This window comes from Nothobranchius furzeri, chromosome 2, assembly GCF_043380555.1.
Source record: "Nothobranchius furzeri strain GRZ-AD chromosome 2, NfurGRZ-RIMD1, whole genome shotgun sequence".
In the NCBI taxonomy this organism is placed as follows: Eukaryota; Metazoa; Chordata; class Actinopteri; order Cyprinodontiformes; family Nothobranchiidae; genus Nothobranchius; species Nothobranchius furzeri.
Window position 1 is genome coordinate 14,119,216 of NC_091742.1, and position 14,818 is coordinate 14,134,033.

General features: G+C 42.3%; 1 protein-coding gene across 7 annotated transcripts in view; it reads right to left on the minus strand.

Annotated features, from left to right (window-relative positions):
• msraa (methionine sulfoxide reductase Aa) overlaps positions 1-13,339 on the minus strand; it is a 42,510-nt gene extending 29,171 nt beyond the window's left edge. For 4 of the 7 annotated variants that reach the window (XR_011515519.1, XR_011515520.1, XM_070541779.1 and 1 more), the window contains exon 1: positions 13,055-13,339. Coding sequence is in view for 3 of the 7 variants with exons in the window: in XM_070541779.1 (XP_070397880.1) it covers positions 13,055-13,193 (139 nt within the window). In the remaining 4 variants the exon portion in view is untranslated. Of the gene's footprint in view, positions 1-6,027; positions 8,814-13,054 lie in introns of those variants that run through there. The other 3 variants (XM_070541775.1, NM_001323795.1, XM_070541781.1) reach the window with 3 other exon arrangements.
• Positions 13,340-14,818: the final 1,479 nt, after the last annotated feature.

The window sequence follows — 14,818 nt, forward strand, 5'->3', positions numbered from 1 at the left end:
TTATTTTTACAGCTTACCTAAAGGGGTGCTGTAATTCAAAGCTGCATTTACCTTGCTGTTGTAGAATATCTGCAGCTGGGGTGTCAGATATACCAAAACGTCTGTGCTGTCTCCAACCTGCTTTCCTCGGTAAATTAGTGAAGTTGTAATGGCCGAGAGATGGTTGGATCTGGGAAAAGCTGGTATAGCACGTCATAAATGGTGGTGGTGGTGGTAAAGCTAGCCGTAGATGCTAATGGTAGCCTGAGCTAGTTCTGGGAAAATTCAGACTGTGATCTGTGAATGAATGTCAGACAGATCCATAGCTTTCCTGCTGAGTAGTCCGGATATCGGCTGTAAAGAGATTCTAGCTTCAGTCAGCATCATATCCAACGGCTAAACCAGCTGATCAGCACATTTAATATTCATGACCTGGCTGAGGGGGTGGGGCAACCACTGTAGTTTACCGGGGTTGAGGTTGAACCTCATCATGTTATCCGATTCTGAAAGTTTTTGCTGGTGTGAAGCAGCATTTAGTGACGTTGTATTCCCAAACCGAGTTAAATCATGACGTTTTTATACTACTGCTTGTTAAAGGTGCATTCAAGTTCACCCCCCTGCATGTTGGAGCAGCTGGTATGATATAAGGACATATAAGGTATAGCACTCTGAATTGTCCCTTACCCCGGTTTCATACGGCAAGCATCAGCAGAACGGAACGGCAGCGAAGCGGCACCGCTTCAAATAGAATCCAGTTATAGTCTACGGAGTTGTTCAAACCAGCCGCGACGCGGCAATTTTCAGGCGCGTCCCAGAAGCGGCATACCGCGCCGCTAAAGATAGGATCGAGTTCTATTTCTTCCGCGAGCCGCTTCTGGGACACGTCAATTTCCGCAGTTCACATAGTGCGAGACAGGAAACCACACACGGTTTCAGTGTAAAATCCCTGGTTATTTTCAAAATAAAATGCAACGTTGCGATGTTATTTATAACTTACATCAGCACGTGTGACCGAACGGCTTTGTTTACCACCAGTTTCTTTCGAGAAGTGCAATGGTGGGATTCCTCGCGGGGGTTGTGATCTCTCGATGAGGAAGGTGTCGGAAGTCTCGAGGGATTTTAGAATCTCGCGAGTACAGCGAGGCGCAGCGAGGAAGCCGTGCCGCGGCCGAGACTCTCCCGGTGTGAAAAAGACCGCTTTGAAGTTCGCGAGTGAGCCGCTCCGCTGCTGTTCCGTTCCGTTGATGCTTGCGGTGTGAAACCGGGGTTAGTGTGAGTGAGTGTCTGAGTGGTCATTTGCTCCTGCGATGGACTTGAGACCTGTCGAAGGTGTCCCCTGTCTCTCACCTGAGACCCTGATGAGGATGAAGAAGTATAGAAGATGACCGAGTACCTGACTGGTCACAAACCTTTCTTATTATCATGGCTCGAGTCAGTCTGGGTAAAACTAAACACTCCAGTCAAAGTTCACCTTCTCCTCTCCTCCACTCCTCTCCAATGCCGGTTTCTAGGCCACCCTCACTCGTTATGCCTCTCACACACTTCCCTAATCGCTTGTCATTTCTGCCGTCAAGGTTATCAGGGCAGTGTCAACAACAAAGAGCGGTGCTGATGAAATCTCACACAAAGAGACACTCATTCATCTGAGTTGTTGTGGTAACAGAAGAAAGTCAGCCACGGTCTGATAAGAGTGAAGAGACTCCACCGACAGATGCTGTCGGCGTGACAACATCAACACAGTCCTGGCGTTGGACCAAATCAATAAATTCGCACTAACAAGCAAATGTTTAGTGGTAAAAGTAGAGCAAACAAATGAAGGAAATGGCAACAATAACAGCTAGTTGCTGCAAGTTTACCAGCTGTGATCTTAGGCGCAGATGTTGCTGCTGTGAGAGAAACATCTGGCTTCATCTGGGCTGCTGCTCTCAGCGCACAGTAGGAGCTGCCAGCAAACGACTTCTCTTTCTTACGCACAAATACTGAAATTGCGCTTCTCTGGACACAAAATCGTATCAGATGTTTACTCTAGATGAAATGTTGCCCAACGGTCGTCTGCAGCAATAATCCTTTACACCCACAAGTACACCTGCTGATTAAAGGACACACACCAACTGTCTGATGTCTGCACACATCTGCAGGAAACCGGGATGGAGATGGCACCGACGTGTGTTTTCACGTCTGTCCATCTGTGTGTGTTGGTGGTGAGAGTTTACACACCAGAGTCACAGGAATCCAAACTCTTGATTGCTGGGATCAAACATAAATCACCACTTTTGTTTGTTTTCATGACCCATGGCTTTAAAAAAAGTCCTAACCACACATCAGAACACACTAGGACTTCTGCTTCCAAAGTGCTTTACATTATAATAAATAGCTGTGTTTCCACAATTGTTCTGGGAAATTTCTGGGATGGGAGAAGGTAACGGGAAAATACAACGGCTCGGTCCTCTCAGCCACTGCAACCATACAAAATCACACCTTTCAGGACTTTGTGAAGACCTCAGCATTGGCCGTTTAGAAAAATGTCATTTAGAGCAGTGTGAACTCGGCTTACTTTCTATTCCATCCATAAGCAAATCTACTAATTTTACAAATGCCGGTTGTTTGACGCTGTCTACCGATATCATGTCCTACTGGTTACAACTAATCAGCATGAGTTAACGACAAGTCCCGCCCAGCAGCCCTAGTGAGCCACGTCTGTGTACATAACACAATACAGGTACTTTGTCCCTGAAATGGCCAGGAAAGTGGTCCTTTCGAGCAGGCCCGGTGAAATTGAGACATGCCGTGAAGGTCTGGCAAAATTATCCAGCAGTTCAAAAGTGGAAATGGACCTAAAAACACACACATTGATGCTGATGAGCTAGTGTAGCCACAGCTGCCCCGGTGCACACTCACAGAAGCAAGGCTGTCATGCACAGGTGCCACCAGTCACTCTGACCACCACCAGCTGGTAACGAAGGTGAAGTGTCTTGCCCAACCTGCAGGTTACAGGGCAAACTCCTAAACCCTGAGTCACCGTCGCCTCTGTGAGGTCAACCTCCACAGCATTTAGTGATCTGTTCACATCATAGGAGCAGACTCCATACAATTCTCTGCTGTTTTATAACGTTTTCATTTTCACGTCAGACAAAATTAATTCTATTTTTCAATTAGGGCAGCACAATATATCGCAAATATGTTGTTATCACAATATCAGCATGCACAATATGCATATCGCAAAGAACAGATAAATATCATAATGAATGGTCAGCTCAAATGTTTGCTACACATGATGCAATCTGTCAATCAAACAGAAGCATAATGTTTTTTAACTAATCAAATACAGCTCTTCACCCATTTGGCCAATTGGGTGGGTTCTCATAGGTCAAATGCCCGCCCCCGAGGCGGACGGTACACCTGAGTTAGGTTTGTTATGCTCTTTCTGCTGATTCTGCTTTTCTCTGGATACACTGATTGCCTTTTCTCGTTCATTTTCTTTTTCCCTTTCCTCACATCTTTTGCTTTTCTCATTTTTATGATTTTTTTCCCATTTTTTAAATTTCTTTGTTTTTGATTATTTTTGTTCCTGAGTTAAGTTTTTCTTTATCGCAAGTAAAACTGTCATCGCAATATTAGTCGCTGTTATCGCATATCGTAGGTTTTCCTAATATCGTGCAGCTCTATTTCAATGCTACATATCCACACCCTAAACCTAAAGCCAATATAGTTAATGACAGTAGGTGCACGGGGAGCGCCGCACCGCACCGCGTCCCAGAAGCGCCGAGGCGCTGAAGATAGGCGCCGCGGCTGTTTACAACATTGTGGAGTTCTTAACAAACAGACATTACGATGTGGAACGGCTTTACGGCTCAAACTCAAACGCCGGCACAAACCCAGCCACCGTTTTGATAACTTTAAAGTACTATTGATCTTAAAATATTCAAATAAATAGCGTACTTACAGATTTTTAATGAATTAGAGTCGCACAAAACATAACAGCAAGTCACTTCCTGCTTTCAGTTATCAAGTCCTGCGTGATGTTGTGACTATTGCACCACTTTCCAATAATCTCTCAGCGGCGTGTCGCTTCCTGTGTGATCACTTGACTTCTCAAAACCTCGGGTGCCTTGCTGTGTGATGCATCCGCCTTCGGTGTGCCTCGTGCTAAACAGTCTGTATTTCTTTTCTTGAATCATTACTTAAAAAATGTAGTTGCCAAATTCTGTCAAGCAAATTTGATGCATTTTTAATCCTTTCTTCCTTGAGTTGACAGTTTCTCTCAGAAGAACCAAGTCCAGACAGACAGGGGTGTCCGGATGTGCAGGAATGTTTTCCAGGAGGATACCAAGGTTAGGGTTGGGCATCGAGCATCGATTGGAACCGGTTCCAACTGTTCATTTTCCCCGGAATCGCTCAACGTTTTTTATTTCGATTCCTAGAATGCCGACCGGAAGGGGAATCCGCGGCCGATCTCTGTGAAAAATAAACGTGATCTGCAAATTGTGGTCAACAGTTTTCAGAGCTGATCACACCAGATGTCTGTGTGCAGCACTGAGTCCCGCCTCTCCCCACCCAGATATAAACAAACGTGTCTGCCGAACATTTACTCCATGATGTAAACTTTAACTCCTGCAGCGTAGAGGAAACGTGTTAAAATACGTAAACACGGTGGATTTAATAGAAGCTTTGAAGAACAAACTCTGGACGGTGTGAGGTGAGTTTGTCTCACTGCAGAAATAAAAACACACACGGAGCGTCAGCAGTCAGACGCAGCCGCTCACCAACACTCGTGTGTGTGTGTGTGTGTGTGTGTGTGTGTGTGTGAGTCAGAAGGCTGAACAATAACCTGTAGAATAATTAAAGCCATCATGCTAGAGCAGCTTCTCTGTGGTGGACCACACCAGTTTCTGCCACAATAAATAATAATAATAATAATAATAATAATAATAATAATAAATCACACACAAAGTTGTGAACATTTTAATTTCCTTTCTGAACTATTTCTGTTGAGTTTTAATGTTTAAAATCTGTTAGATTGTTACTGACAGCAGCTACGTTTAAGTTTCACTTCCTGTTCTGACTGAACGCTGCTGCAGCATGGAGGTGTAGTTCTCAGTCATCCTGGACATGATCATCCTGAGAGTTTTAGCTGAAACCAGCTGCACGTTTCTGGATGTGTTGGAGACATTTAGCCTCTCATCCCAGAGGCTTCTTCCACACTTTGGTTGTGGTCAGAAACAAACACTGGTTGTGCTGCAAGTCTTTTTCTTTTTTTCTCCAAAACATGTTTTTGTCTAAATGAAGGTGATGTTGTTGTTCATAGAATTAAAATTCATGTTGAAGTTAAGATTATTTCATCAAGTAGGACCTGTGGTGAGCTGGCTCATGCAAAACATGTCATGTCTTCAAAGAATCGGAATCGGGAATCGATAGGAACTGGAATCGAAATGAGGAATTGGAATCGGAATCGTTCAAAATCAAACGATGCCCAACCCTAAAAGGTACTCCCAAGCCAGAGAGGTTCCTACAGTAAGTTTTGGGTCTGCCCTGGGGTCTCCAACCAGTTGGACATGATTAGAAAACCTCCAGAGGGAGGCATCCTTGTCAGGTGCTCAAACCACCTCAACTGATCCTTTTGATGAAGACGAGCAGTCTCTTAACGGAGGAGGAAGCTCCTCAGCTGATCTCCAACTCTGAGGCCAGCCACCCAACGTGGAGGAAGATCATTTCAGCCACTTTTGTCCAGGATCTTGTTGCTTTGGTCCCAATCATCACTGATCGTGATTCTGATAGAAGTAACTGGAAATGTTTCAGTCTGCTCAACTTTGATTCAAAAACAACTTTTCGAATCCAATTTGCTAAATGATGCATCTAAAATACTGTAGTCAGGTAACATTTGTTGTGAGTTCTGGACCAGTTTGGCCTACTTTCTGTCCCCACTCTTACACAGACATCTCTAATTCAACTTCTAGATTAACTTTGTCCTCTTAAACTTCCAAAACTTCCCAAAACACCAGCAGTAATCTGATCTGGTGTAAAAGCAAAGCCAAAGGATCATGCACAAACCTTGTTTTAAGGTTGGCCTTCGCTGACCCTGATTGGACTCTCAGCAGCATCCGTCTTTGCCCAGTTCAGAGACATGTAACTGTCCATATTCTGGTTACAGCAGACACTTCGCCTTTGAAACTTGGTTTGGTCCGACAGCTCCAATACGGAATTTCGTGTGAAAGAAGAAAACATCTTTTGTATTTGGTTCCCATTCAGTTTTCAGTCCAAAGTATGTTGTTTTTGTCGTGTTTTCAGAGCCGAGGCAGGGCTTGTCCCCGTCCACCACCTCCATGCCTGGACGTTTCTTGATTTCCTCTGGCGCTGCAGCCCTAAACCAGACAGACAAAAGAGAGGAAGCCCTGCCAAGTCTCTCCACTGCAGGCATGGGTTTTTTCCTTTCCCCTCTTCTCCCTCGCGCTTTCTTCATCTCTCTCGATTGTGGCAGGGTTCCCGAGAAGATTTGGCGATCCTCCAGCAAGTCTGCTGTTCCATCTGAACCTTCCCATTCGTACCGATCATGCTTTCGCTCTGGACCCCCGCCCTCCTAACCCCTTCACTCCCACATCCTCCTACCCCGGTCCAACCCCTTCCAACAGAGCCAAAACATTAAACACACAACACTTAAGTTCAAACAAAACCTTAAACTATTCACTTGCTCCATTTCTTTCTGTAACTCTGACCTGAGGTCTATATGCAACACCTGACAACCACGGCACTCACCACTGGTTACTAAAGGCCAGTATAAAGGGCAGTGAGGGTGTGTGTGTGTGTGTGTGTGTGTGTGTGTGTGTGTGTGTGTGTGTGTGTGTGTGTGTGTGTGTGTGTGTGTGTGTGTGTGTGTGTAGTGTGTGTGTGTAGTGTGTGTAGTGTGTGTGTAGTGTGTCCGGAGCCCTTTATCCAGTGCCAGTGCAGAGCTATTCATCATGTGCCAAGACTCAGCACCCTCACTTGTAGTGAAGAGGGGGTCGGTTGGTGCCAACTGCCCTCAGAGCCAACTGTGGCCTGTTTGTACACATAGAAAACTCTCAGTCCAACAAACACACATGCAGATGTTTTCTGTGACAATATTAACCTTTAAATGTCTGCTTGTCTCATTTCTGGTGTATAAGTGACTGATCAGGGCCTAAAACTGTGTAAGTATGGGTGTGTTGGTTTTTAAAGTAAAAAGAAGTAGAAACTTGCAAAAAATACTAAGCTACTTAAAGTTTTTTTATTTGAAGATAAGTCTTTGTTGTTTTCCTTACAGATTTATTTAAAAATATCTCATGACAGCAAAGGTAACTTTAAAATTAATGTTATTGTGGCTGTCACAATAAAATGTATCCTGCCTGTATATTTAATAATAAACGGGGACGTTACGATTACATTTTTTTACTCCCGATTTAAGTGAGTCTTTGATTTTAAACATCTGCCGATACTGAGTCCTGATCCAAAACTTCAACAATGGATTAGTATAAGAAAAAAGGACATACATCCAAATTTATCCATTTATTTATTTCTGTATTTATCTAATTTCCTTCATTTATCTGCCAAAAAACCAACACTCGTTCAGGAGGCTCATTGATAAGAAATGTGTTATTTTTATGAATATATTTATACGTAGCCACGTCACTCCTATTTTCAATAGTTTACATCCTCATTGTGCGGTTGTATAGCTATGCACGTTCATGTGACAGGGCAGGCATACGGCACCACGCCCGGCAGCCTCACTTTTCTGTGCACAACACCCAAAGATGCCACAGCAGCGCAGCTCTAGCAGCCCGTAAAACCCAACGATTTGCTGTCCATCTGCAATTTCTCGTTATTAGCATATCTTTCAATGGCAGCTGGCTCAGTGTTTATGTCCAAGTTGCCGCAGTGAACTGGGAGTATTAGTTTAAAAGTAGGACTAATGGAGACAGGTGATTCACTGTGGGCCCTACGCCTGAAGGGAAAAGCAGAAAGAGAAAGAATGTGATTGGAAGGCAGTGAATCAGATTCATAGTGTTGAACGCAGCTCTGTCTTTTCCACCATGTTAAATACCCCATTTGCAGAGATTGCAAGTCACTGTTACACTCCCTTAGCTGTCTTGTTCAAAATACATTCAAACTGCAGACATTTTCCCTCTCCTGAGGAAACAGAGTGTTTCTCAATGCCAAGGAACCTCGCCTTGATGTCTTGGCCCCGCCACGGTTGCCTAGGAGATACGTAAACAGGAACCGCCCAGGCATGTTCCAATGTTCATGTTCTACCGAGACGTGTGTTCTCCGTTTGTTAGCCATTTAGCTAGCTGAGCAAGGATACATGGGAGGAGTCTTGTAGCCTAGCCATGGTCAAAAATTTCACCGAATACACCGCGGTATTTTCAAAAGGATGGCGGATCAGAAGCCGGCAGCTATTTCGAGCGCACATTTCAAGTTTAAAAGTAAGACAACTAATTTAAAATATTTTTTTAGATCCAAAGAAGTTATCTATGGTTGGTTAGTAGCTCAGTAGTTGCGGCTACTACCCACTTATAGTTTTTAATTTAATAAACATATACACAATTTAAAAAGTAAAAGTCTCGTTATATATGTAAATTGAAACTAATACGTATAAAATATAACGTTATCTCCCATGTCACGTGACCGCAGTGGAAGCCGCGGTCACATGATGCAAGCCTGTTCCATTTAACCGTTTTCCTTGACCAAGGACGGACAGTGTCCTCGCAAGGCCAGGCGCCTTGACATTGAGAAACACCCACAGTTCTGCATCAGCCTGCTAGCTAACAGCTACATGTTGTGGTGTCTGAAACCCTGCCTGCCTTAAATTGTGTGGCATTACGACAATTTTGTCTACAAAAAATGTTGATGTAGAGCAGTGGTTCCCAAACTTATTTAGCCGCGCACCCCCTTCTATGTCCCGACCATGTCGACGCACGCCCCCCCAGCCCCCACATCAGGGCATGGCTCTATATATATATATATATATATATATATATATATATATATATATATATATATATATATATATATATATATTGGGGCTGGGACTTGATTTAAAAAATTAATCTAATTAATTACAGGCTTTGTAATTAATTAATCTCGATTAATCGCATTTTAATCGTTCAGGAAAATGCGCTCTCAAAGTAAAACTTTTAATTAAAATTATGAGACAGAGAATCAAACATTAGACATGGTTATTACTGTAAACTAAAGCTTTTAATTAAAAAAATGCATTTTAGTTATTCACATGTCACTGTGTGATATGAAACAAAACCCAAATCAACTAAAATTTATAATTACAAATAGAAAACACCTGCAAATGGTTCCTGAGCCTTTAAATAGTCTCTCTGTCTAGTTGAATGACTGAAATTAATTTGACTTTGCACCAGATTCTAATTTTTCCAGTTTCACTTGTTTGTATAATTGGGAGATTTTATTAGCATTTCTACTCATAATGTAGTAAAAACACATAAATAATAATCCTTCAAAATGACAGTAGAACAGGCACAGATATGATCTAGTACTTAAATGTACTAACTTTTAACACCAGAGCAGGCGTGGCATATTCTGAGAATGATCAGGAACACTAACTGGTTCCAGTTGGATGACTGGAGGTTGATGGGATGATAAAAGATCATGGCGAGGAAATAATGATCTGACGAACAGGTGAGCGGACCTTCCTTACATGGGAAGTTCTGCTGTCACGTTAATAAGGGGATGCTGCCGACCCGCAGATTCATGCCTGCAGCAGCGAATCTGGTGTGATCTCCAGCCTGAACACAACTTCCTCGTTCCTCGCTGCCCCTGATAGTAATGCATGTGATGTTTAGACAGCGACTCGTCTCAGAAACATAGAATTCCCCGACAGAATTGTTTAGAAAATCATCAGAAAAGTTTCAGAGTATTTCTGTTTTAACTTAAACTTCTGTTTTCAACTTTAAGACACGTTGTTTGTGATTGTTTAGAGTAGTGAGAACACGGAGCGTTCTCCCAGCGGCAGCCAGGTGCCTCTCGTTTGTCCTCCTACTTTCATAAACTACTGTTAGGGCACAGAATTATTGTCTGGTGCTTTCAGCGCTGCACAGATGTTACGTAAGTGTTAAAAATATAGCTTACCGCAACTTTTGTAAAGTTTCCGGTGCCACCGGGTGGGCAGCCGCAGCAGAGATGATCTCTGAAAAATGTCCGCGACACAGACTCTGTTGTTGTCTGGAAGTTTTTATTTTCCAAGTTAAGAAAAGAGGCGGATGTGTTTCCTAAATCCTGCATCAGTCCAAGCAAGGCAACTTCTTTCTGTTTTTAATTCATTTTAGTAGCCATTAGCCACTGTGCATTGTTGTGTGCGTCAGTGATATTCGGTCTACGAGGAAAACGTGCAATGACAAAGGTTCCGCCGTGCTTGAAATGCAAGCTGCGATTAAATGCGTTAATTTTTTTTAACGCGTTATTTTTTTCTAATTAATTAATCGGAATTAACGCGTTAAAGTCCCGGCCCTAACATATATATATATATATATATATATATATATATATATATATATATATATATATATATATATATCAGATGTCAAGCTAAACAGACAGGGTTAAAAAAATTCCCCATCACTTTCATTTTTTAAATAGTAATTAATAAACATTCGATACCATTACAATTTCCTTTGATTTAATTTTAAATAAATATTTTGAGTGCCCAGGTAGCACATAAACAATGCAATTTAACAGTTTTCTTAAAGTAGAAACGTTTAACCTGTGCGGCCAGAGCGCTCTCCTTCCTTCTGCTCTGCGTAAACCTGAGCTGATCACCTACTTGTGCGTAATCAAATGTCTATAGGGGACAAGATATAGCCATGATGTTCACTTTTACCTCAGACCGACTCATTGCTGTTTTATGGTGTGGCTGAATCTGCGATCCGCTGCCACGTTCATGAGGAGTCACTGGCTGTAGCGGACCCGAATCATCCCAGAAGCTAATATCTTAATTTGACCTTGAATGAAAAATGTTGTTATAAAACCTCTTAAAAGTTTTTATCACGGTGGAGGCAGCGTTCATTTCTGCCTTCAGTCTGACAGCACGCCGGAGTTAAAGCAGCGTGCGCGCTTATTGAATCTGTGTGTGTGTGCGCGCGCGCACGCGGCACAGCCGCTCAAGTCACCGCGTCTCGTTTTTGGCGCTATTTAAACCAATGTTGTAAAATTACTTCTGCTCAGCCCAGATGTGCTCACTTGTGCACCCGTGAGCCGTGGTTCAGCTGACCTCTGACAGACGCACTCTGAACTTCAGATCTTCAGCACGCTGTCAATAGCCTGAATGGGAATAATTTCTTGTTATTTTGTTACATCCACAATGTTCTGTGTGTGAGGTTTACAATGTCAGAACACCTGCATGAGACAGGGGTTAATTACAATCTGCCAGAATGACTCGCCACCTTCAGATTCCTCCAACACCGATAAAAATGATCAAATACGGAACATATCGGCGTGCGCAGGCCAGTGTGCTGAAGCTCGGCGCATTGTTATTATGAAGTTAGGGCACATGTGGAGGACACGCGCGCAAAAATATACTTGTTTTCAATTACATTTATTGTGCCCACTTACTTTTTCTTTGGCCCACCCACAAATGAGTTTCTACGCTAATGGTGACATATGACAGACTTCTCTGAGCTCCGCAGCCATTACACTTTTCACCTCGCGCACCCCCTAGCGGCAGCTCGCGCACCACACTTTGGGAATCCCTGATGTAGAGGAACTCGTTGAAATGAAAAGATTTCATTTGAAAATCCCTATTTCGGAATGAATTTAGAAAGTTATGTCTTTTATCAAGTTTAATCCGTTCTTTTCCACCCGATACCGATCATTTGAAAATAACATAGACACCCACACTCACTTTGTTTATACCGCTGCATTCACCCTGCTAATCAGGTAGCCTGGATGCCTAGCTTAGTTATCTAATGTCTGGGACGGAGGGGAGAAAAGGAGGGCGAAGATAGGGAGAGGAGGCAGTTCTTATATTTGTTTTGTCAATGTGTGTGTGCGTGTGCGTGTGTGTGCGTGTGCGTGTGTGTGTGTGCGTGTGTGTGCGTGCGTGCGTGCATGCGTGCGTGCGTGTGTGTCCTGCAAGACTATAAAGTTAAAGTCTTATTAGTCATCATCATACACTAGTGAAATTACATCTCCACATTTAACCCATCCCAGGTAAGCTGCAGCAATGGCTGCGCTCGGCCCCTCCAATACAAACCCTTAATGCTGAGTCAAGCAGAGGCATTGGGTCCCATTTCTACGACCCGACCAGATTTGAACCCCGATCTCCCAGCATGTCCCAGTATGTCTCAGTATGTCTCAGTAGGTCCCAGTATGTCTCAGGAGGTCCCAGGATTTCCCAGCATGTCGCAGTATCTCCCAGTATCTCTCAATATGTCTCAGTATGTCCCAGTATCTCCTAGTATTATCCAGTATCTCCCAGCATGTCCCAATATGTCCCAGCATGTCCCAGTATCTCCCAGTATGTCCCAGTATGTCTCAATATGTCCCAGTATCTCCCAATATGTCTCAGTATGTCCCAGTATCTCCCAGTATGCCTATCCAGTGATCTTCAGTGGAACCTGAAAACGTGTTATGCCTTCGGTAATAATACAAAAGATAGAACATCCATCGCTTATGCTTCATCGGTTCAGTGAAAAATTTCCATTACAGGTCAAAGTTCATTACCTTTCACCTCAAAACAAAGACGTCATCATTTTTTGATATCAAAACAGCAGTTTGTTGACAATTTTTATAGTCAGATTCAGATTACTTTTGTAAATGAAGTATGAAAAAGAGCAACCGTGTAATCAGAAGTCGCGGATAACGAAATGCGCATGTGCATACTGTATCAGGCGCTAACTGTTAAAATAGGCTTTTGCGTGTTTTTAACCTTATTTAATATGAGCTGGATGTATGAAACCCTTTTTATTTAACACACAGCGCTGAAGTTAATCAGCAAGCCGCTGTCCTTCTATTTTTGTGGAAACAAAACCTGGCTGTGCCAAACTTTGTATGACACAAAGTTAGCTTGTTGACGCTAGCTTAAGCTACGGTCCCTTACCGGAGACTTTGATGCTGTCGGTCCGGCCAGGTAACGCCGTGTCTGGGGTTGGCAGCTGGGCTTTGAAGGCCGTGTCTCCCATTCTACCGTTGACGAAATGACGCCAAAACAGCCGGAGCCTGGAGGAGGCGGAGACCATCGAACCACGGGGCAGCAAGCACCAAAGTCCGTCTCCAATGAGATGCAGCGCTGCTAGCCGAGCTAACTGTTAGCCTAGCTTGTGTAACATCAGGGTAGAAGGTGTTACCCAACTGTAACTTTAAACGACATTACATCACTTTAAACACCAAATGCTTAAAATACGAGTAAGACTGAACTTTCTACATTTATTTGCATATTTAATGACTGGGCCCTTCTTATATGGACTAATAAACACATAATAATGAGTTTAAATCTGTAGTTTCGTCTCTGTGGGGGTCAATGAATTATACGGTTGCTTTATTTCTGTTTGAATTACATGTTATCTATTTATAGGAATAGTTACATTTACACTGAGTTTGTTTTTCATTATTAAAATGGTGGAATAGGAAATAGATGTTTAAAAACCAAATGATCAAATGCAAATTATTTATATATATATATATATATATATATATATATATATATATATATATATATATATATATGATGCAAGTATCATGAAGTCACATAAGGTTTTAAAGTGATATTTTGTTCATTTTGAAGTTTGCTTCTGTGAGGAAAAAATAATTACTGTTATTTTCCTGAACAACCTCTGTTAAGAGAAATAGCTTTTTATTTCCAGTGGGACAGACGACCTGACAGAACATTAAAGTTGTTTAGCTTTCCAATTTTATTTTTTATGTTGTACTTTACACCAAAGTTAAAACATTGTGTGCTGTGTTCAAATTACATTTTAAAACCCCGTTTAGATTTGCTTAAAGCAGCTTGGAAATTTAACACAAAATTTACAAAATTGATGTAACCCAGAAGCTAGAACCTTAATGAGGTATTAACTAATTGGCTTACTAATATGATCCATCCTCAATTTAGATAAAATATAAAATATAAATTAAGGAAATTAACAATACTAATTAATAGATATCTAATTAACTAATAGATAATTTCATAATGAATTATTGGAAGGGTGAATAACTAAAATAACGAGTTTAATATTAAACATCGGTTAAAACAAGAATCTTGAACATCACTAACAGAAACAGAAGAGGAAAGCTGTATACTATTGGTCCAGGTGGGAATCTGAAATTTCATTGGCTGAGAGAAATAAGTCCCGCCTCCGCGAAATAAAACCGTGCGACGCAGCTGAGCGAGAGGAGAGACAAACGGCTGTGCAGCACGCAGATACAGAAAGCAAAGACTGAGCGGTTAGAGAGAGAGAGAGAAAAAAAAAACAACGGTCGAGGCCGTGAAGAACCCTGATTTGGGTGCCGCATAGATAGAGGGAGAGGCGGACTTGACTCCTTCTAATAAGAGCTAGGAACTTGGAACCAACGCGGTGAGTAAAGAAAAAAGAAGAGAAAAAGCTAACGATGCAACTTAAAAAAAAAAAGGAAACTTAAATAGCTTATCAAATTAATTCCATTCTTATAGATTTGTGTGGAGACGACAGAGTGAACCAATCCTCTGTAGGAGGGAACCGTTGGAGCGCGTTGGTGAGTGAATGAGATTAAATTCAGTAAATTATTAAATTCAAAAAGCTAATTACAGCAACCAAGGTGACAGCAGTGGGCTGCTAGACGTTAGATCCCAGGAGTTAACATCTCAAACTACCAGTTAACGGTGGTA